The sequence below is a fragment of the Carcharodon carcharias genome (genome assembly GCF_017639515.1).
Source record: "Carcharodon carcharias isolate sCarCar2 chromosome 39 unlocalized genomic scaffold, sCarCar2.pri SUPER_39_unloc_11, whole genome shotgun sequence".
Classification (NCBI taxonomy): domain Eukaryota; kingdom Metazoa; phylum Chordata; class Chondrichthyes; order Lamniformes; family Lamnidae; genus Carcharodon; species Carcharodon carcharias.
The window spans coordinates 15,001-35,000 of NW_024470816.1; the positions used below are offsets into that span (position 1 = coordinate 15,001).

Genomic DNA, 20,000 nt, shown 5'->3' on the forward strand with positions numbered 1-20,000 from the left:
GCTGTACCTATCCTGGGAGTGTTTGATGGGGACAGTGTAGAGGGAGCATTACTCTGTATCTAACCCCGTGCTGTACCTGTCCTGGGAGTGTTTGATGGGGACAGTATAGAGGGAGATTTACTCTGTATCTAACCCCGTGCTGTACCTGTCCTGGGAGTGTTTGATGGGGACAGTGTAGAGGGATCTTTACTCTGTATCTAACCCTGTGCTCTACCTATCCTGGGAGTGTTTGATGGGGACACTGTAGAGGGATCTTTACTCTGTATCTAACCCTGTGCTGTACCTGTCCTGGGAGTGTTTGATGGGGACAGTGTAGAGGGATCTTTACTCTGTATCTAACCCTGTGCTGTACCTGTCCTGGGAGTGTTTGATGGGGACACTGTAGAGGGATCTTTACTCTGTATCTCACCCTGTGCTGTACCTGTCCTGGGAGTGTTTGATGGGGACAGTGTAGAGGGATCTTTACTCTGTATCTAACCCTGTGCTGTACCTGTCCTGGGAGTGTTTGATGGGGACGGTGTAGAGGGAGCTTTACTCTGTATCTAACCCCGTGTTGTACCTGTCCTGGGTCTGTTTGATGGGGACGGTGTGCAGTGAGCTTTACTCTGTGTCTAACCCCATGCTGTACCTGTCCTGGGAGTGTTTGATGGGGACAGTGTAGAGGGAGATTTACTCTGTATCTAACCCCGTGCTGTACCTGTCCTGGCAGTGTTTGATGGGGATAGTGTAAAGGGAGCTTTACTTTGTATCTAACCCCGTGCTGTACCTGTTTTGGGAGTGTTTGACGGGGACAGTGTAGATGGGGCTTTACTCTGTATCTAACCCCGTGCTGTACCTGTCCTGGGAGTGTTTGATGTGGGCTATATAGAGGGAGCTTTACTCTGTATCTAACCCCGTGCTGTACCTGTCCTGGGCGTGTTTGATGGGGACGTTATCGATTGAGATTTGCTCTGGACCTTACCCCATGCTGTACCTGTCCTGGGAATGTTTCATGGGGACAGTGTAGAGGGAGCTGTACTCTGCATCTAACCCCGTGCTGTACCTGTTCTGGGCATGTTTGATGGCGGCAGTGTAGATGGAGCTGTACTCTGTATCTAACCCCGTGCTGTACCTGTCCTGGCAGTGTTTGATGGGGACAGTGTAGGGGGAGCTTTACTCTGTATCTAACCCCATGCTGTACCTGTCCTGGGAGTGTTTGATGGGGACAGTGTAGAGAAGGCTTTACTCTGTATCTAAACCCCATGCGGTACCTGTCCTGGGAGTGTTTGATGGGACTGTGTAGAGGATATTTACTCTGTATCTAACCCTGTGCTGTACCTGTCCTGGGAGTGTTTAATGGGGCAGTGTAGAGGGATCTTTACTCTGTATCTAACCCTGTGGTGTACCTGTCCTGTGTGTTTTTGATGGGGATAGTGTGGAGGGGGCGTTAATCTGTATCTAACCCCATGCTGTTCCTGTTCTGGGAGTGTTTGATGGGCAGCGTGTAGAGGGAGCTTTACTCTGTATCTAACCCCGTGCTGTACCTGTCCTGGGAGTGTTTGATGGGGACGGTGTAGAGTGAGCTTTACTCTGTATCTAACCCCCGTGCGGTACCTGTCCTGGGAGTGTTTGATGGGACTGTGTAGAAGATATTTACTCTGTATCTAACCCCGTGCTGTACCTGTCCTGGGAGTGTTTAATGGGGCAGTGTAGAGGGATCTTTACTCTGTATCTAACCCTGTGGTGTACCTGTCCTGTGTGTTTTTGATGGGGATAGTGTGGAGGGGGCGTTAATCTGTATCTAACTCAGTGCTGTTCCTGTTCTGGGAGTGTTTGATGGGGAGCATGTAGAGGGAGCTTTACTCTGTATCTAACCCCGTGCTGTACCTGTCCTGGGAGTGTTTGATGGGGACAGGATAGAGGGAGATTTACTCTGTATCTAACCGTGTGCTGTCCCTGTCCTGGGAGTGTTTGATGGGGACAGTGTAGAGGGAGCTTTACTCTGTATCTAACCCCGTGCTGTACCTGTCCTGGGAGTGTTTGATGGGGACAGTGTTAGAGGGACGTTTACTCTGTATGTAACCCTGTGCTGTACCTGTCCTGGGAGTGTTTGATGGGGACAGTGTAGAGGGAGCTTTACTCTGTATCTAACCCCGTGCTGTACCTGTCCTGGGAGTGTTTGATGGGGACAGTGTAGATGGGGCTTTACTCTGTATCTAACCACGTGCTGTACCTGTCCTGGTAGTGTTTGATGTGGGCTATATAGAGGGAGCTTTACTCTGTATCTAACCCCGTGCTGTACCTGTCCTGGGAATGTTTCATGGGGACAGTGTAGAGGGAACTTTACTCTGCATCTAACCCCATTCTGTACATGTCCTGGGAGTTTTTGATGGGTCAGTGTAGAGGGAGCTTTACTCTGTATCTAACCCCGTGCTGTACCTGTCCTGGGAGTGTTTGATGGGGACAGTGTAGAGGTAGCTTTACTCTGCATCTAACCCCGTGCTGTACCTGTCCTGGGAGTGTTTGATGTGGACAGTGTGGAGGGAGATTTACTCTGTATCTAACCCCGTGCTGTACCTCTCCTGGGAGTGTTTAATGGGGAAGGTGTAGAGGGAGCTTTACTTTGTATCTAACCCCGTGCTGTACCTGTCCTGGGAGTGTTTGTTGGGGACAGTGTAGAGGGAGCTTTACTCTGTATCTAACCCCGTGCTGTACCTGTCCTGGGAGTGTTTGATGGGGTCAGTGTAGAGGGAGCATTACTCTGTAACTATCCCCGTGCTGTACCTGTCCTGGGAGCGTTTGATGGGGACAGTGTAGAGGGAGATTTACTCTGTATCTAACCCCGTGCTGTACCTGTCCTGGGAGTGTTTGATGGGGACAGTGTAGAGGGACATTTACTCTGTATCTAACCCCGTGCTGTACCTGTCCTGGGAGTGTTTGATGGGGACAGTGTAGAGGGACATTTACTCTGTATCTAACCCCGTGCTGTACCTGTCCTGGGAGTGTTTGATGGGGATAGTGTAGAGGGAGCTTTACTCTGTATGTAACCCCGTGCTGTACCGGTCTTGGGAGTGTTTGATGGGGACGTTGTAGAGGGAGATTTGCTCTGTATCTAACCCCGTGGTGTACCTGTCATGCGTGTGTTTGGGGCTAGTGTGGAGGGGGTGTTAATCTGTATCTAACCCCGTGCTGTACCTGTCCTGGGAGTGTTTGATGGGGACAGTGTAGAGGGAGGTTTACACTGTATCTAACCCTGGGCTGAACCTCTCCTGGGAGTGTTTGATGGGGACAGTGTAGAGGGATCTTTACTCTGTATCTAACCCTGTGCTGTACCTGTCCTGCGAGTGTTTGATATGTGCTATATGGAGGGAGCTTTACTCTGTATCTTACCCCCGTGCTGTACGTGTCCTGGGAGTGTTTGATGGGGACAGTGTAGAGGGAGGTTTACACTGTATCTAACCCTGTGCTGGACCTGTCCTGGGAGTGTTTGATAGGGACAGTGTAGAGGGAGCTTTACTCTGTATCTAACTCCGTGCTGTACCTGTCCTGGGAGTGTTTGATGGGGACGTTGTAGAGGGAGATTTGCTCTGTATCTAACCCCGTGCTGTACCCGTCCTGTGTGTGTTTGATGGGGATAGTGTGGAGGGAGCTTTACTCTGTATCTATCCCTGTGCTGCACCTGTCCTGGGAGTGTTTGATGGGGACAGTGTACAGGGCGGTTACGCTGTATCTGACCCTGTGCTGTACCTGTCCTGGCAGTGTTTGATGATGACATTGTGGAGAGAGCTTTACTCTGTATCTAACCCCGTGCTGTACCTGTCCTGGGAGTGTTTGATGTGGACAGTGTAGAGGGAGCTCTACTCTGTGTCTAACTCCGTGCTGTACCTGTCCTGGTAGTGTTTGATGTGGGCTATATGGAGGGAGCTTTACTCTGTATCTTACCCCCGTGCTGTACGTGTCCTGGGAGTGTTTGAATTGGACAGTGTAGAGGGTGGTTTACACTGTATCTAACCCTGGGCTGAACCTGTCCTGGGAGTGTTTGATGGGGACAGTGTAGAGGGATCTTTACTCTGTATCTATCCCCGTGCTGTACCTGTCCTGGGAGTGTTTGAAGTGGACAGTGTGGAGGCAGATTTAGTCTGTATCTAACCCCGTGCTGAACCTGTCCTGGGAGTGTTTGATGGGGACAGTGTAGAGGGAGCTTTACTCTGTATCTAACCCCGTGCTGTACCTGTCCTGGGAGTGTTTAATGGGGAAGGTGTAGAGGGAGCTTTACTTTGTATCTAACCCCGTGCTGTACCTGTCCTGGGAGTGTTTGATGGGGACAGTGTAGAGGGAGCTTTACTCTGTATCTAACCCCGTGCTGTACGTGTTCTGGGAGTGTTTGATGGGGACTGTGTAGGCGGACTTTTACTTTGTATCTAACCCCGTGCTGTACCTGTCCTGGGAGTGTTTGATGTGGGCTATATAGAGGGAGCTTTACTCTGTATCTAACCCCGTGCTGTACCTGTCCTGGGTGTGTTTGATGTGGGCTATATAGAGGGAGCTTTACTCTGTATCTAACCCCGTGCTGTACCTGTCCTGGGTGTGTTTGATCGGGACAGTGTAGAGGGATCTTTGCTCTGTATCTTACCCCGTGCTGTTCCTGTCCTGGGAGTGTTTGATGTGGGCTATATAGAGGGAGCTTTACTCTGTATCTAACCCCGTGCTGTACGTGTCCTGGGTGTGTTTGATCGGGACAGTGTAGAGGGGGCTTTACTCTGTATCTAACCCCGTGCAGTACCGGTCTTGGGAATGTTTGATGGGGACGTTGTAGAGGGAGATTTGCTCGGTATCTATCCCCCATGCTGTACCTGTCCTGCGAGTGTTTAATGAGGCAGCGTAGAGTGATTTTTACTCTGTATCTAACCCCGTGCTGTACCTGTTCTGGGAATGTTTGATGGCGTCAGTGTAGAGGGAGCTGTACTCTGTATCTAACCCCGTGCTGTACCTGTCCTGGCAGTGTTTGATGGGGACAGTATAGGGGGAGCTTTACTCTGTATCTAACCCCATGCTGTACCTGTCCTGGGAGTGTTTGATGGGGACAGTGTAGAGAAGGCTTTACTCTGTATCTAAACCCCAAGCAGTACCTGTCCTGGGAGTGTTTGATGGGACTGTGTAGAGGATATTTACTCTGTATCTAACCCTGTGCTGTACCTGTCCTGGGAGTGTTTCATGGGGACGGTGTAGAGGAGGCTGTACTCTGTATCTAACACCGTCTTGTACCTGTCCTGGGAGTGTATGATGGGGACTGTGTAGAGGGAGCTTTACTATGTATCTAACGTTGTACTGTACCTGTCCTGGGAGTGTCTGATGGGGACAGTGTAGAGGGACTTTTACTCTCTCGCTAATCCCGTGCTGTACCTGTCCTGGGAGTGTTTAATTGGACAGTGTAGAGGGTGCTTTACTCTGTATCTAACCCCGTGCTGTACCTGCACTAGGAGTGTATGATGGGGACGGTGTAGAGTTTGCTTTATTCTGTATCTAACCCTGTGCTGTACCTTTTCTGGGAGTGTTTGATGGGGATATTGTAAAGGGATCTTTACTCTGTATCTAACCCCGTGCTGTACCTGTCCTCGGAGTGTGTGATGGGGACAGTGTAGAGGTAGCTTTGCTATGTATCTAACCCCGTACTGTACCTGGCCTGGGAGTGTTTGATGGGCCAGTGTAGAGCTAGCTTTACTCTGTATCTAACCGCATACTGTACCTGTCCTGGGAGTGTTTGATGGGGACAGTGTAGAGGGATCTTTACTCTGTATCTAACCCTGTGCTGTATCTGTCCTGGCAGTGTTTGATGGGGACAATGTAGAGGGAGGTTTACTCTGTATCTAACCCCATGCTGTACCTGTCCTGGGAGTGTTTGATGGGGACAATGTAGAGGGACCTTTACTCTGTATCTAACCCCGTGCTGTACCGGTCTTGGGAGTGTTTGATGGGGACGTTGTAGAGGGAGATTTGCTCTGTATCTAACCCCGTGGTGTACCTGTCCTGTGTGTGTTTGATGGGGATAGTGTGGAGGGGGTGTTAATCTGTATCTAACCCCGTGCTGTTCCTGTTCTGGGAGTGTTTGATGGGTACTGTGTAGAGGGAGCTTTACTCTGTATCTAACCCCGTGCTGTACCTGTCCTGGGAGTGTTTGATGGTAATGGTGTAGAGGTAGCTTTACTATGTATCTAACCCCTTACTGTACCTGGCCTGGGAGTGTTTGATGGGGACAGTGTAGAGGTAGCTTTACTCTGTATCTAACCCCATGCTGTACCTGTCCTGTGAGTGTTTGATGGGGACAGTGTAGAGGGAGCTTTACTCTGTATCTAACCCCGTGCTGTACCTGTCCTGGGAGTGTTTGATGGGGACGGTGTAGAGGGAGATTTACTCTGTATCTCACCCCGTGCTGTACCTGTCCTCGGAGTGTTTAATGGGGCAGTGTAGAGGGATCTTTACTCTGTATCTAACCCTGTGGTGTACCTGTCCTGTGTGTCTTTGATGGGGATAGTGTGGAGGGGGCGTTAATCTGTATCTAACCCCGTGCTGTTCCTGTTCTGGGAGTGTTTGATGGGGAGCATGTAGAGGGAGCTTTACTCTGTATCTAACCCCGTGCTGTACCTGTCCTGGGAGTGTTTGATGGGGACAGTGTAGAGGGAGATTTACTCTGTATATTTCCCCGTGCTGTACCTGTCCTGGGAGTGTTTGATGGGGACAGTGCAGAGGGAGCTTTACTCTGTATCTAACCCCGTGCTGTACCTGTCCTGGGAGTGTTTGATGGGGACAGTGCAGAGGGAGCTTTACTCTGTATCTAACCCCGTGCTGTACCTGTCCTGGGAGTGTTTGATGGGGACAGTGTAGAGGGGCTTTACTCTGTATTTAACCCCGTGCTGTACCTGTCCTGGGAGTGTTTAATGGGACAGTGTAGACAGAGTTTTACTGTGTATCTAACCCCGTGCTGTACCTATCTTGGGAGTGTTTGATGTGGACAGTGTGGAGGGAGATTTACTCTGTATCTAACCCCGTACTGTACCTGTCCTGGGTGAGTTTAATGGGGAAGGTGTAGAGGGAGCTTTACTTTGTATCTAACCCCGTGCTGTACCTGTCCTGGGAGTGTTTGATGGGGACAGTGTAGAGGGACATTTACTCTGTATCTAACCCCGTGCTGTACCTGTCCTGGGAGTGTTTGATGGGGACAGTGTAGAGGGACATTTACTCTGTATCTAACCCCGTGCTGTACCTGTCCTGGGAGTGTTTGATGGGGATAGTGTAAAGGGAGCTTTACTCTGTATCTAACCCCGTGCTGTACCTGTCCTGGGCGTGTTTGATGGGGACGTTATCGATGGACATTTGCTCTGTACCTTACCCCATGCTGTACCTGTCCTGGGAATGTTTCATGGGGACAGTGTAGAGGGAGCTGTACTCTCTATCTAACCCCGTTCTGTACATGTCCTGGGAGTTTTTGATGGGTCAGAGTAAAGGTAGCTTTACTCTGTATCTAACCCCGTGCTGTACCTGTCCTGGGAGTGTTTGATGGGGACGGTATAGAGGGAGCTTTACTCTATAGCTAAACCCATGCTGTACCTGTCCTGGGAGTGTTTAATGGGACAGTGTAGATGCTGTTTTACTTTGTATCTAACCCCGTGCTTTACCTATCTTGGGAGTGTTTGAAGTGGACAGTGTAGAGGGACATTTACTCTGTATCTAACCCCGTGCTGTACCTGTCCTGGGAGTGTTTGATGGGGACGGTGTAGAGGGAGCTTTACTCTGTATCTAACCCCGTGCTGTACCTGTCCTGGGAGTGTTTGATGGGGACAGTGTAGAGGGAGCTTTACTCTGTATCTAACCCCCTGCTGTACCTGTCCTGGGAGTGTTTGATGGGGACAGTGTAGGCGGACATTTAATCTGTATCTAACCCCGTGCTGTACTTGTCCTGGGAGTGTTTCATGGGGACGGTGTAGAGGGTGCTTTTTTCTGTATCTACCCCGTGCTGTACCTGTCCTGGGAGTGTTTGATGGGGACAGTGTAGAGGGAGCTTTACTCTGTATCTAGCCCCGTGCTGTCCCTGTCCTGGGAGTGTTTGATGGGGACGGTGTAGAGGGAGATTTACTCTGTATCTAACCCCGTGCTGTACCTGTCCTGGGAGTGTTTGATGGGGACAGTGTAGAGGGAGCTTTACTCTGTATCTAGCCCCGTGCTGTCCCTGTCCTGGGAGCGTTTGATGGGGACAGTGTAGAGGGAGCTTTACTCTGTATCTTGCCCCGTGCTGTTCCTGTCCTAGGAGTGTTTGATGGGGGCAGTGTAGAGGTAGCTTTACTCTGTATCTAACCCCGTGCTGTACCTGTCCTGGGAGTGTTTGATGGGGACAGTGTAGAGGGAGCTTTCCTCTGTATCTTACCCCGTGCTGTACCTGTCCTGCGAGTGCTTGATGGAGACGTTGTACAGGGAGATCGACTCTGTATCTAACCCCGTTGTGTCCCCTGTGTTTTCCCTGTTGCCGATTCTTTGAGGTTAAGATGTTTTGAGCTTGTGTCTTTTTCCCTGCGATTCTCAGAACTCCCAAGTCTCCACTGAAGTCGAAGAAGGTCAGTTTGAAACCTGAGGAAGAAAACACTCCTGTGAGACGACAGGCAAAGAAGATTCGCCGAGCGTTGCACAGCAGCGATGAGGAAAATAGCCGAGAAAATGAAGAGACGGAGGAAGAGGGTGTGGAGAGGAGGAAAACGACCATGTCAAGGACCCCATCACCAGAGGCAGGAGAGGTGAGTTGGCATTCTTCATTCATTCGTTCTCCCACATCGATGGACCTTGTGCCCAGCAGCATGTGGTGAAGGTTAGGATCGTTTGAAGGTTCATTCACATACCTGGGGTGTTTCAGGTTTGCTGAGAGAGGTCTTTGATGCCTTAGGCTTGGGGCGATGGGTCGTTGGTGCTTCTGGTTTGGTTAGAGGGGGAGATGTGTCGTTGGTGCTTCAGGCTTGGTTAGAGGGGGAGATGGGTCGTTGGTGTTTCAGGCTTGGTTAGAGGGGGAGATGGGTCGTTGGTGTTTCAGGCTTGGTTAGAGGGGACGATGGGTCGTTGGTGCTTCAGGCTTGGTTAGAGGGGGAGATGGGTCGTTGGTGTTTCAGGCTTGGTTAGAGGGGGAGATGGGTCTTTGGTGCTTCAGGCTTGGGTTGAGGGGGAGATGGGTCGTTGGTGTTTTAGGCTTGGTTAGAGGGGGTGATGGGTCGTTGGTGCTTCAGGTTTGGTTAGAGGGGGAGATGGGTCATTGGTGCTTCAGGTTTGGTTAGAGGGGGAGATGGGTCGTTGGTGCTTCAGGTTTGGTTAGAGGGGGAGATGGGTCGTTGGTGCTTCAGGTTTGGTTAGAGGGGGAGATGGGTCGTTGGTGCTTCAGGCTTGGTTAGAGGGGGAGATGGGTCGTTGGTGTTTCAGGCTTGGTTAGAGGGGGAGATGGGTCGTTGGTGCTTCAGGCTTGGTTAGAGGGAGAGATGGGTCGTTGGTGTTTCAGGCTTGGTTAGAGGGGGAGATGGGTCGTTGGTGCTTCAGGTTTGGTTAGAGGGAGAGATGGGTCGTTGGTGCTTCAGGTTTGTTTAGAGGCAGTGATGGGTCGTTGGTGCTTCAGGCTTTTGTTGAGGTAAAGAGGGTTTGTTGGGGGTTCACCGTGCTCGGATGGCCGTTCTGTGTAATGCTGCGTCTGTGTTTCCAGATGCTCAGCGTGGTGTCTACGTCTCCAGTTGTCTCCTGGTCCGGCCAGACCTCTCCGGATTCAGCCCGAATGGAGGGGAGCCCCTCGCTGTCTGATTCTGGTCTGGAGAGTCCTGCTGGGATTCCCAAACGGCGAACAGGTAACCTGCTTTGTGCTCACGGGTGCTGCCTGCTCTGGGTTTCTGTTCGTCTGCTTCACCGATGTGATCCTAATGGCTGCTTCTCTGCCGTTTGACAGCCCGGAAACAGCTCCCCAAACGCAAGCTACAAGCCATGATGCAGGCGAACACGGGAGCGGTGAACCAGAGGGTGGATGGACCCAGACACAGCAGGATGAGCTCAGCCAAGCGTGCAAAGATGGAAGGTAACAGGGGAAGAGGCCGTGGGCATGTGGAGAGTCTGGTATTGGCTGCGGGGTCTGAACTTGGTGCGTTGTCAGTCCCACATGCTGTGTGAAGACAGCTCACCTTGGGGAGTGGAGGGTGCTGGGCTGGTGGTTTCTGTTCATTATGCACTTGTTTTATTTGTGACGATATCTTATCTACTTTTGTTTAATAACTCTTAATTTGATGCCTACCTGCCGCAATGCCTCCCCCGCCCCGCCCCCATTCCCTACTCTCCAAAGAAAAGGACAGGAGTTTAGACCGGGAGGAACAACACTCGGGGACCACGGTCAGAGTTGAGGACACAGCAGCTGACCAGCAGAATGAGTGCGAGTCTGGGGATGAACAAGAGACTGAGGGTAAGACGGAGGAGGAGGCAGAGGGCAGTGAAGCGGAGGGGGAGAATGTCGAGATGGAGGAGCAGGGAGACAGTTCAGAAGCTGAGAAAGGGCTTGAATGTGAAGAGCCAGAAGTGGAGATGGAAGCAGTGACGGAAGCAGAGAAGAGTGGACAGGAGCTGGCAGGACCGAGGGCAAATCGCAAAGAGGAAGAGGCTGCCTGTAAGCCAGCTGAGAAAAGCCGGCAGTCAATAAACAACTTCTTTGGTAAGGATGAAGCAATGAGAAGGGGCCCTGATCCATTGGGATTGTGTACAGTGGGGGTGAATGGCAAGGGGTTTGGGTCCATTGGTATTGTGTACAGTGGGGGTGAACGGGAAGGGGTTTGGGTCCATTGGGACTGTGTACAGTGGGGGTGAACGGGAAGGGGTTTGGGTCCATTGGGACTGTGTACAGTGGGGGTGAACGGGAAGGGGTTTGGGTCCATTGGCATTGTGTACAGTGGGCATGAACGGGAAGGGGCTGGCTCTATTGGCATTGTGTACAGTGGGAGTGAACGGGAAGGGTTTTGGGTCCATTGGGATTGTGTACAGAGGGGGTGAACGGGAAGGAGTTTGGGTCCATTGGGATTGTGTACAGTGGGAGTGAACAGGAAGGGGTTTGGGTCCATTGGGAATGTGTACAGTGGGAGTGAACAGGAAGGGGTTTGGGTCCATTGGGATTGTGTACAGTGGGAGTGAATGGGAAGCAGTTTGGGTCCGTTGGTATTGAGTACAGTGGGAGTGAACGGGAAGGGTTTTGGGTCCATTGAGATTGTGTACAGTGGGAGTGAACGGGAAGGGGTTTGGGTCCATTGGGATTGTGTACAGTGGGAGTGAATGGGAAGCAGTTTGGGTCCGTTGGTATTGTGTACAGTGGGAGTGAACGGGAAGGGTTTTGGGTCCATTGGGATTGAGTACAGTGGGAGTGAACTGGAAGGGGTTTGGGATTGTGTACAGTGGGGGTGAACAGGAAGAGGTTTAGGATTGTGTACAGTGGGAGTGAACGGGAAAGGGTTTGGGGTTGTGTACAGTGGGAGTGAAAGGGAAGGGGTTTAGGATTGTGTACAGTGTGAGTGAACAGGAAGGGGTTTAGGATTGTGTACAGTGGGAGTGAACGGGAAGGGGTTTGGGATTGTGTACAGTGGGAGTGAAAGGGAAGGGGTTTGGGATTTTGTACAGTGGGAGTGAACAGGAAGGGGTTTGGGATTGTGTACAGTGGGAGTGAACAGGAAGGGGTTTAGGATTGTGTACAGTGTGAGTGAACGGGAAGGGGATTGGGATTGTGTACAGTGGGAGTGAACGGGAAGGGGTTTAGGATTGTGTACAGTGGGAGTGAATGGGAAGGGGTTTGGGGTTGTGTACAGTGGGAGTGAAAGGGAAGGGGTTTAGGATTGTGTACAGTGTGAGTGAACAGGAACGGGTTTGGTATTTTGTACAGTGGGAGTGAATGGGAAGGGGTTTGGGATTGTGTACAGTGTGAGTGAACGGGAAGGGGTTTAGGATTGTGTACAGTGTGAGTGAACAGGAACGGGTTTGGTATTTTGTACAGTGGGAGTGAATGGGAAGGGGTTTGGGATTGTGTACAGTGGGGGTGAACAGGAAGGGGTTTAGGATTGTGTACAGTGGGAGTGAACCGGAAGGGGTTTAGGATTGTGTACAGTGGGAGTGAACGGGAAGGGGTTTAGGATTGTGTACAGTGGGAGTGAACGGGAAGGGGTTTAGGATTGTGTACAGTGTGAGTGAACGGGAAGGGGTTTGGGATTGTGTACAGTGGAAGTGAATGGGAAGGGGTTTGGGGTTGTGTACAGTGGGAGTGAAAGGGAAGGGGTTTGGGATTTTGTACAGTGGGAGTGAACGGGAAGGGGTTTAGGATTGTGTACAGTGGGAGTGAAAGGGAAGGGGTTTGGGATTTTGTACAGTGGGAGTGAACAGGAAGGGGTTTAGGATTGTGTACAGTGGGAGTGAACGGGAAGGGGTTTGGGATTGTGTACAGTGGGAGTGAACAGGAAGGGGTTTGGGATTGTGTACAGTGGGAGTGAATGGGAAGGGGTTTGGGATTGTGTACAGTGGGAGTGAATGGGAAGGGGTTTCGGTCCATTGTGATTGTGTACGGTGGGAGTGAACGTGAAGGGCTTTGGGATAGTGTACAGTGTGAGTGAAGGGGAAGGGGTTTTGGATTGTGTACAGTGGGAGTGAATGGGAAGGGGTTTGGGATTCTGCACAGTGGGAGTGAGCAGGAAGTGATTTAGGATTGTGTACAGTGGGAGTGAGCAGGAAGGGGTTTAGGATTGTGTACAGTGGGTGTGAATGGAAAGAGTTTTAGGATTGTGTACAGTGGGAGTGAATGTGAAGTGGATTGGGATTGTGCATTCTGGGAGTGAAAGGCAAGGGGATTGGGATTGTGTACAGTGGGAGTGAACGGGTAGGGGTTTGGGATTGTGTACAGTGAGAGTGAACGGGTAGGGGTTTGGGATTGTGTACAGTGGGAGTGAACGGGTAGGGGTTTGGGGTTGTGTACAGTGGGAGTGAATGGGTAGGGGTTTGGGGTTGTGTACAGTGGGAGTGAACGGGTAGGGGTTTGGGGTTGTGTACAGTGGGAGTGAACGGGAAGGGTTTTGGGATTGTGTACAGTGGGAGTGAACGGGAAGGGGTTTGGGTCCATTGGTATTGTATACAGTGGGAGTGAACGGGGAGGGAATTAGGATTGTGAACGGGAAGGGTTTTGGGTCCATTGGGATTGTGTACAGTCGGAGTGAACTGGAAGGGGTTTGGGTCCATTGTCATCGTGTACGGTTGGAGTGAACGGGAAGGGTTTTGGGTCCATTGGGATTGTGTACAGTGGGAGTGAACAGGAGGCCTTTTTGGATCCAATTGGATGGTGGACACTGGGTGTGAGCGGGAAGGGGTTTAGGGTCCGTTGGGATTGTGTACAGTGGGAGTTAAGGGGAGTGGGATTGGGATTGTGTACAGTGGGAATGATGGGGAAGGGGTTTGGGTTTGTGTACAGTCGGAGTGAACGTGAAGGGGTTTGGGATTGTGTACAGTGGGAGTCAACGGGAAGGGGTTTAGGATTGTGTACAGTGGGAGTGAACGTGAAGGGGTTTGGGATTGTGTACAGTGGGAGTGAACGTGAAGGGGTTTGGGATTGTGTACAGTGGGAGTGAACGGGAAGTGGATTAGGATATTGTACGGTGGGAGTGAATGGGAAGGCGTTTAGGATTGTGTACAGTGGGAGTGAATGGGTAGGGGTTTGGGTCCATTGAGATTGTGTACGGTGGGAGTGAACGGGAAGGAGTTTGGGATTGTGTACATTGGGAGTGAAAGGGAAGGGGTTTAGGATTGTGTACAGTGGGAGTGAACGGGCAGGGGTTTGGGTCCGTTGGAATTGTGTACAGTGGGAGTGAACGGGAAGCGGTTTGTGTCCATTGGGATTGTGTACAGTCGGAGTGAACGGGAAGGGGTTTGGGTCCATTGTCATTGTGTACGGTGGGAGTGATCGGGAAGGGTTTTGGGTCCATTGGGATTGTGTACAGTGGGAGTGAACAGGAGGCGGTTTGGGTCCAATTGGATGGTGGACACTGGGTGTGAGCGGGAAGGGGTTTAGGGTCCGTTGGGATTGTGTACAGTGGGAGTTAAGGGGAGTGGGATTGGGATTGTGTACAGTGGGAATGATGGGGAAGGGGTTTGGGTTTGTGTACAGTCGGAGTGAACGTGAAGGGGTTTGGGATTGTGTACAGTGGGAGTCAACGGGAAGGGGTTTAGGATTGTGTACAGTGGGAGTGAACGTGAAGGGGTTTGGGATTGTGTACAGTGGGAGTGAACGTGAAGGGGTTTGGGATTGTGTACAGTGGGAGTGAACGGGAAGTGGATTAGGATATTGTATGGTGGGAGTGAATGGGAAGGCGTTTAGGATTGTGTACAGTGGGAGTGAATGGGTAGGGGTTTGGGTCCATTGAGATTGTGTACGGTGGGAGTGAACGGGAAGGAGTTTGGGATTGTGTACATTGGGAGTGAACGGGAAGGGGTTTGGGTCCGTTGGAATTGTGTACAGTGGGAGTGAACGGGAAGCGGTTTGGGTCCATTGGGATTGTGTACAGTCGGAGTGAACGGGAAGGGGTTTGGGTCCATTGTCATTGTGTACGGTGGGAGTGATCGGGAAGGGTTTTGGGTCCATTGGGATTGTGTACAGTGGGAGTGAACAGGAGGCGGTTTGGGTCCTATTGGATGGTGGATACTGGGTGTGAGCGGAAAGGGCTTTAGGGTCCGTTGGGATTGTGTATAGTGGGAGTGAAGGGGAGTGGGATTGGGGTTGTGTTCAGTGGGAATGATGGGGAAGGGGTTTGGGTTTGTGTACAGTCGTAGTTAACGTGAAGGGGTTTGGGATTGTGTACAGTTGGAGTCAACGGGAAGGGGTTTAGGATTGTGTACGGTGGGGGTGAATGGGAAGGGGTTTTGGATTTTGTACAGTGGGAGTGAACGGGAAGGGGTTTAGGATTGTGTACAGTGGGAGTGAACGGGAAGGGGTTTGGGTCCATTGAGATTGTGTACGGTGGGAGTGAACGGGAAGGGTTTTGGGTCCATTGGGATTGTGTACAGTGGGAGTGTACAGGAGGCGGTTTGGGTCCAATTGGATGGACACTGGGTGTGAGCGGGAAGGGGTTTAGGGTCCATTGGGATTGTGTACAGTGGGAGTGAAGGGGAGTGGGATTGGCGTTGTGTACAGTGGGAATGATGGGGAAGGGGTTTGGGTTTTTGTACAGTCGGAGTGAACCGGATGGTGTTTGGGTTTGTGCACAGTGGGTGTGAATGGGAAGGGTTTTAGGATTGTGTACAGTGGGAGTGAACGTGAAGGGGTTTGGGATTGTGTACCGTGGGAGTGAAGGGGAAGGGGTTTTGGATTGTGTACAGTGGGAGTGAATGGGAAGGGGTTTGGGATTGTGCACAGTGGGAGTGAGCAGGAAGGGATTTAGGATTGTGTACAGTGGGAGTGAGCAGGAAGGGGTTTAGGATTCTGTACAGTGGGTGTGAATGGAAAGAGGTTTAGGATTGTGTACAGTGGGAGTGAATGTGAAGTGGATTGGGATTGTGCATTCTGGGAGTGAAAGGCAAGGTGTTTGGGTTTGTGTACACTGGCAGTGAACGGGAAGGGGTTTGGGATTGTGTACAGTGGGAGTGAACGGGTAGGGGTTTGGGGTTGTGTACAGTGGGAGTGAACGGGTAGGGGTTTGGGGTTGTGTACAGTGGGAGTGAACGGGAAGGTGTTTGGATCCATTGGTATTGTATACAGTGGGAGTGAACGGGAAGTGAATTAGGATTGTGTACAGTGGTAGTGAACGGGAAGGGGTTTGGGTCCATTGGCATTGTGTACAGTGTGAGTGAACTGGAAGGGGTTTAGGATTGTGTACAGTGGGAGTGAATGGGAAGGGGTTTGGGATTGTGTACAGTGGGAGTGAACGGGAAGGGGTTTAGGATTGTGTACAGTGGGAGTGAACGGGAAGGGGTTTGGGATTGTGTATAGTCGGAGTGAACCGGAAGGGGTTTGGGTTTGTGCACAGTGGGTGTGAATGGGAAGGGTTTTAGGATTGTGTGCAGTGGGGGTGAATGTGAAGGGGTTTAGGATTGTGTACAGTGGGTGTGAACGGAAAAGGGTTTAGGATTGTGTACAGTGGGAGTGAACGTGAATGGGTTTAGGATTGTGTACAGTGGGAGTGAACGGGAAGGGGTTTGAGTTTGTGTACAGTGGGGGTGAACGAGAAGGGGTTTGGGATAGTGTACAGTGGGAGTGAAGGGGAAGCGGTTTGGGATTGTGAAAAGTGGGAGTGAATGGGAAGGGGTTTGGGATTGTGCACAGTGGGAGTGAACAGGAAGGGGTTTAGGATTGTGTACAGTGGGGGTGAACGGGAAGGGGTTTAGGATTGTGTACAGTGGGTGTGAACGGAAAGGGGTTTAGGATTGTGTACAGTGGGAGTGAATGTGTAGTGGATTGGGATTGTGCATTCTGGGAGTGAAAGGGAAGGTGTTTGGGTTTGTGTACAGTGGGAGTGAAAGGGAAGGGGTTTAGGATTATGTACAGTGGGAGTGAACAGGAAGGGGTTTGGGTCCATTGGGATTGTGTACAGTCGGAGTGAACGGGAAGATGTTTGGGTCCATTGTCATTGTGTACGGTGGGAGTGAACGGGAAGGGTTTTGGGTCCATTGGGATTGTGTACAGTGGGAGTGAACTGGAAGGGGTTTGGGATTGTGTACATTTGGAGTGAAAGGGAAGGGGTTTAGGATTGTGTACAGTGGGAGTGAACGGGAAGGGGTTTGGGTCCGTTGGAATTGTGTACAGTAGGAGTGAACGGGAAGGGGTTTGGGTCCATTGGGATTGTGTACAGTCGGAGTGAACGGGAAGGGTTTTGGGTCCATTGTCATTGTGTACGATGGGAATGAACGGGAAGGGTTTTGGGTCCATTGAGGTTGTGTACAGTGGGAGTGAACAGGAGGCGGTTTGGGTCCAATTGGATGGTGGACACTGGGTGTGAGCGGGAAGGGGTTTAGGGTCCATTGGGATTGCGTACAGTGGGAGTTAAGGGGAGTGGGATTGGGGTTGTGTACAGTGGGAATGATGGGGAAGGGTTTTGGGTTTGTGTACAGTCGGATTGAACCGGAAGGGGTTTGGGTTTGTGCACAGTGGGTGTGAATGGGAAGGGTTTTAGGATTGTGTACAGTGGGAGTGAACGTGAAGGGGTTTGGGATTGTGTACAGTGGGTGTCAAAGGGAAGGGGTTTAGGATTGTGTACAGTGGGAGTGAACTTGAAGGGGTTTGGGATTGTGTACAGTGGGAGTGAACGTGAAGGGGTTTTGCATTGTGTACAGTGTGAGTGAACGGGTAGTGGATTAGGATTGTGTACGGTGGGAGTGAATGGGAAGTCCTTTAGGATTGTGTACAGTGGGAGTGAACGGGTAGGGGTTTGGGTCCATTGAGATTGTGTACGGTGGGAGTGAATGGGAAGGGGTTTGGGATTGTGTACATTTGGAGTGAAAGGGAAGGGGTTTAGGATTGTGTACAGTGGGAGTGAACGGGAAGGGGTTTGGGTCCGTTGGAATTGTGTACATTGGGAGTGAACGGGAAGCGGTTTGGGTCCATTGGGATTGTGTACAGTCGGAGTGAACGGGAAGGGTTTTGGGTTCATTGTCATTGTGTACGGTGGGAGTGATCGGGAAGGGTTTTGGGTCCATTGGGATTGTGTACAGTGGGAGTGAACAGGAGGCGGTTTGGGTCCAATTGGATGGTGGACACTGAGTGTGAGCGGGAAGGGGTTTAGGGTCCGTTGGGATTGTGTATAGTGGGAGTGAAGGGGAGTGGGATTGGGGTTGTGTACAGTTGGAGTGAACCGGAAGTGCTTTGGGTTTGTGCACAGTGGGTGTGAATGGGAAGGGTTTTAGGATTGTGTACAGTGGGAGTGAATGTGAAGGGGTTTGGGATTGTGTACAGTGGGAGTCAACGGGAAGGGGTTTAGGATTGTGTACAGTGGGAGTGAACAGGAAGGGGTTTGGGTCCAATGGCATTGTGTACAGTAGGAGTGAACGGGAAGGGGTTTGGTTCCATTGGGATTGTGTGCAGTGGGAGTGAACTGGAAGGGGTTTGGAATTGTGTACAGTGGGAGTGAACGGGAAGGGGTTTGGGTCCGTTGGAATTGTGTACAGTAGGAGTGAACGGGAAGGGGTTTGGGTCCATTGGGACTGTGTACAGTCGGAGTGAACGGGAAGGGTTTTGGGTCCATTGTCATTGTGTACGGTGGGAATGAACGGGAAGGGTTTTGGGTCCATTGAGAGTGTGTACAGTGGGAGTGAACAGGAGGCGGTTTGGGTCCAATTGGATGGTGGACACTGGGTGTGAGCGGGAAGGGGTTTAGGGTCCATTGGGATTGCGTACAGTGGGAGTTAAGGGGAGTGGGATTGGGGTTGTGTACAGTGGGAATGATGGGGAAGGGTTTTGGGTTTGTGTACAGTCGGATTGAACCGGAAGGGGTTTGGGTTTGTGCACAGTGGGTGTGAATGGGAAGGGTTTTAGGATTGTGTACAGTGGGAGTGAACGTGAAGGGGTTTGGGATTGTGTACAGTGGGTGTCAAAGGGAAGGGGTTTAGGATTGTGTACAGTGGGAGTGAACTTGAAGGGGTTTGGGATTGTGTACAGTGGGAGTGAACGTGAAGGGGTTTTGCATTGTGTACAGTGTGAGTGAACGGGTAGTGGATTAGGATTGTGTACGGTGGGAGTGAATGGGAAGTCCTTTAGGATTGTGTACAGTGGGAGTGAACGGGTAGGGGTTTGGGTCCATTGAGATTGTGTACGGTGGGAGTGAATGGGAAGGGGTTTGGGATTGTGTACATTTGGAGTGAAAGGGAAGGGGTTTAGGATTGTGTACAGTGGGAGTGAACGGGAAGGGGTTTGGGTCCGTTGGAATTGTGTACATTGGGAGTGAACGGGAAGCGGTTTGGGTCCATTGGGATTGTGTACAGTCGGAGTGAACGGGAAGGGTTTTGGGTTCATTGTCATTGTGTACGGTGGGAGTGATCGGGAAGGGTTTTGGGTCCATTGGGATTGTGTACAGTGGGAGTGAACAGGAGGCGGTTTGGGTCCAATTGGATGGTGGACACTGAGTGTGAGCGGGAAGGGGTTTAGGGTCCGTTGGGATTGTGTATAGTGGGAGTGAAGGGGAGTGGGATTGGGGTTGTGTACAGTGGGAATGATGGGGAAGGGGTTTGGGTTTGTGTACAGTTGGAGTGAACCGGAAGTGCTTTGGGTTTGTGCACAGTGGGTGTGAATGGGAAGGGTTTTAGGATTGTGTACAGTGGGAGTGAATGTGAAGGGGTTTGGGATTGTGTACAGTGGGAGTCAACGGGAAGGGGTTTAGGATTGTGTACAGTGGGAGTGAACAGGAAGGGGTTTGGGTCCAATGGCATTGTGTACAGTAGGAGTGAACGGGAAGGGGTTTGGTTCCATTGGGATTGTGTGCAGTGGGAGTGAACTGGAAGGGGTTTGGAATTGTGTACAGTGGGAGTGAACGGGAAGGGGTTTGGGTCCGTTGGAATTGTGTACAGTAGGAGTGAACGGGAAGGGGTTTGGGTCCATTGGGACTGTGTACAGTCGGAGTGAACGGGAAGGGTTTTGGGTCCATTGTCATTGTGTACGGTGGGAATGAACGGGAAGGGTTTTGGGTCCATTGAGATTGTGTACAGTGGGAGTGAACAGGAGGCGCTTTGGGTCCAATTGGATGGTGGACACTGGGTGTGAGCGGGAAGGGGTTTAGGGTCCATTGGGATTGCGTACAGTGGGAGTTAAGGGGAGTGGGATTGGGGTTGTGTACAGTGGGAATGATGGGGAAGGGGTTTGGGTTTGTGTACAGTCGGAGTGAACCGGAAGGGGTTTGGGTTTGTGCACAGTGGGTGTGAATGGGAAGGGTTTTAGGATTGTGTACAGTGGGAGTGATCGTGAAGGGGTTTGGGATTGTGTACAGTGGGTGTCAAAGGGAAGGGGTTTAGGATTGTGT

The 20,000-nt window shown here is 51.3% G+C and overlaps 1 protein-coding gene across 1 annotated transcript in view; it reads left to right on the forward strand.

Moving 5' to 3' along the window:
- lig1 (ligase I, DNA, ATP-dependent) overlaps positions 1-20,000 on the forward strand; it is a gene marked incomplete at its 5' end in the record, with an annotated part of 298,686 nt that overhangs the window by 649 nt on the left and 278,037 nt on the right. Inside the window, 4 exons of the mRNA XM_041182305.1 lie at positions 8,555-8,762; positions 9,707-9,845; positions 9,944-10,069; positions 10,331-10,693. Coding sequence (XP_041038239.1) covers positions 8,555-8,762; positions 9,707-9,845; positions 9,944-10,069; positions 10,331-10,693 — 836 coding nt within the window. The remainder of the gene's footprint in view (positions 1-8,554; positions 8,763-9,706; positions 9,846-9,943; positions 10,070-10,330; positions 10,694-20,000) is intronic.